The sequence below is a fragment of the Nematolebias whitei genome, chromosome 21 (assembly GCF_014905685.2).
Source record: "Nematolebias whitei isolate Nwh7 chromosome 21, NemWhi1, whole genome shotgun sequence".
NCBI classification, from domain to species: Eukaryota; Metazoa; Chordata; class Actinopteri; order Cyprinodontiformes; family Rivulidae; genus Nematolebias; species Nematolebias whitei.
The window spans coordinates 34,120,401-34,123,034 of record NC_056518.1 but is presented as its reverse complement, the minus strand read 5'-3'; the positions used below and the strand labels follow the sequence as shown (position 1 = coordinate 34,123,034).

General features: G+C 51.6%; 1 protein-coding gene across 1 annotated transcript; it reads right to left on the bottom strand.

The window, feature by feature from the left end:
* Window positions 1–375: 375 nt before the first annotated feature.
* wdr89 (WD repeat domain 89) lies at window positions 376–2,036 on the bottom strand. Its single transcript, XM_037694763.1, has one exon. It carries the CDS (start codon window positions 2,034–2,036, stop codon window positions 906–908), a length of 1,131 nt encoding a protein of 376 aa, XP_037550691.1. The 3' UTR covers window positions 376–905.
* Window positions 2,037–2,634: the final 598 nt, after the last annotated feature.

Here is a 2,634-nt window from a genome sequence, read left to right as displayed (position 1 = left end):
GGGAGGGAGACAAAGACCCTGATGATCCTCAGGAGGGAGGGAGACAAAGACCTGATGATCCTCAGGAGGGAGGGAGACAAAGACCTGATGATCCTCAGGAGGGAGGGAGACAAAGACCTGATGACACTCAGGAGGGAGACAAAGACCTGATGATCCTCAAAAGGGAGGGAGACAAAGACCCTGACGATCCTCAGGAGGGAGACTAAAAGACCTGAGGACCGTCAGGAGGGAGGGCAGGGAGTTTCTTCTGCTTGTGAGTTCAGCTGCAGTAACAGAACATCTCCTGCAGTTTAGAATCGAACAAACAAAACGTCTTTAACTACAGAATAGAGTTTTTTGATTTGATTTTATTTTTCAGAAAACATCTGATGGTGACGGCTGCAGACTCACGATGGAAACCAACAGCTCGGGCTTCAAGTTCACAGCTGCAGCTCGGTGCAGACGTGCAGTCGTTTGTAAAACAATGAAATTATTCATGTTGGTTCTTTCTGTGCTTCATCATGAGGCTGAGGCACAAACTGACCAGAACAAGTTTATACTGAACTCTCATATTTAAATTCTGGGGGTGATGAGTGAAGGTCGTATGTCTGACCCGGTTCTGTCATCATATGCCTTCTCTCTACCTGAAAAATGTAATCAGTGCTTTCTGATTTAACTGTCAAAGTCTGTTTGTCACCTGCCAGGTTCACTGATCCCACAGCTCCTGGTTCTGGTACTGACCTGGAAGAACCCATTTAAGTTCCACTCTCTGTCACAGACTGCTGTAAGGATCATGGACTAAAGACACACTTCATTAAAACCTCGTAAAATGAGTCAACCTCACAGTTAACTCTTTTAGCTCGTGCGGTGACTGCGTTTCCTGTCAAATAAAACTCGGATATTGGCTCCGCCTCCACAGGCCACGCCTACTTCTTCTCTCTCTGGTATTTGTGTTTTCTGTGAGGTCTGGATTTCACTTTCAGAGCAGAATCGATCTTCATCGGCTGACTTTTCCCATCGAAGAGCTGCTTCCCTCCTGGTTTCCATAGCAACAGCTGAGCGTCCTCACCCCCGGTGATCAGGGACCCCCCGGCTGCGTCCCACAAGAAGCAGCGCACCGTGGAGGTGTGGCCGCCCTCCAAACTGCTCAGCAGACTAAGCCCCCCGCTGTCGCAGCCCATCAGGTGGAGGTCCCCACTGCTGCTCCCCCCCACCACCAGCAGGGTCTGAGCCTCTTCCAGCCACATCCCCCCCACCAGGTAATCCACGCTTCCCTTATCAGCTAGTGGCGTCAGCCTGCGAGCGTCAGAGCAGCTGAAGATGGTAAGGGGCTGGTCCGAGTCCACCTGATCCACATCCCACAGGTGCAGCCCCTCGTCGTGGCTCAGACACAGCAGCTGGGTGGAGTCCGGTCCGGACCAGCACACCACACCTGCCGACGAGTCGCTGTTACAGGTGAGCAGCAGCGCCTCCTCCTCCCCTCCCTGGCTCAGGTCGAACACGTTCACCAGGCCGTCTGTGGAGCCTGAGGCCAGGCGGTCCCTGTCCTGTGGATGGAAGCGCACCTGTGTGATGTCATCACTGTGTGACTCAGAGAACACCCCGAGGAGCCCACGGCCAGCCTTTCTGCAGTCCCAGAAGACCAGGAAGCTGTCCTCTCTGTCCACCTGCTCGGTGCCGGCACACAGGAGTGAGTCGCTGCAGTTCAGGTCCAAGCTGCAGAAACTGTGAGATGGGTCGCCTCTGAACATCTGGACCGCCTCTGTCCCGGGGCACCGCACGTCCCACGCTCGCACCGTCCCATCAGTGGAGCCGGAGTACAGCAGGTCAGAAGAGGTGTGAGCGAAGGTGAGACCGCAGAGAGGCCCGGCATGGCCCCGGTACTCCCCCAGCAGGTCCAGAGTTGTCCTGTCCTGCAGACGGATGGTGCGATCAGAGCAGGACACTGCCAGGAAGCCGCCGGGCTGCAGGGCGCCATGGAGCAGGTAGATGGACCCGTTCTGATGGGACCGCTGGGCAAGGGACAAACCCTTCAGCTTGTCCTCCAAAACGTCCATGGAAGCTGATCCAATGTGACCAATCTGAACAGGAAACAGAAAGAGGACAGATTACAGACAGGAAGAGGACAGATTAGAGACAGGAAGAGGACAGATTACAGACAGGAAGAGGACAGATTAGAGACATAATCCGACCTGCAGTGAATCCAAATATCTGCCTCTTTTATTTTTATTCATTAAGCAAAATCCTTTATGTGAATAAAAACACCTGATGTGTTTGTTTTCTAACAAAAATCAATAAAACTAACGAGAATAAACTTGTTGGTCTGAACCGTCTTCCAGTAAAATAAAAATTGATTCTATTACTAATAAATATAAAAACATGAGCCGAAAAACCTAAAACATCACTTCAGCTGCTGGAGTCACCAAGAGACAGAGACAATGTCAGCAGCTATTCAGCAGCTGTAAGCAGTCATTCAGCAGCTAACATCAGTTACTCAGCAGCTGTCAGCAGTCATTCAGCAGCTGTCAGCAGTCATTCAGCAACAGTCATTCAGCAGCTAACATCAGTTACTCAGCAGCTGTCAGCAGTCATTCAGCAACAGTCATTGAGCAGCTGTCAAAAGTCATTCAGCAACAGTCATTCAGCAGCTGTCAA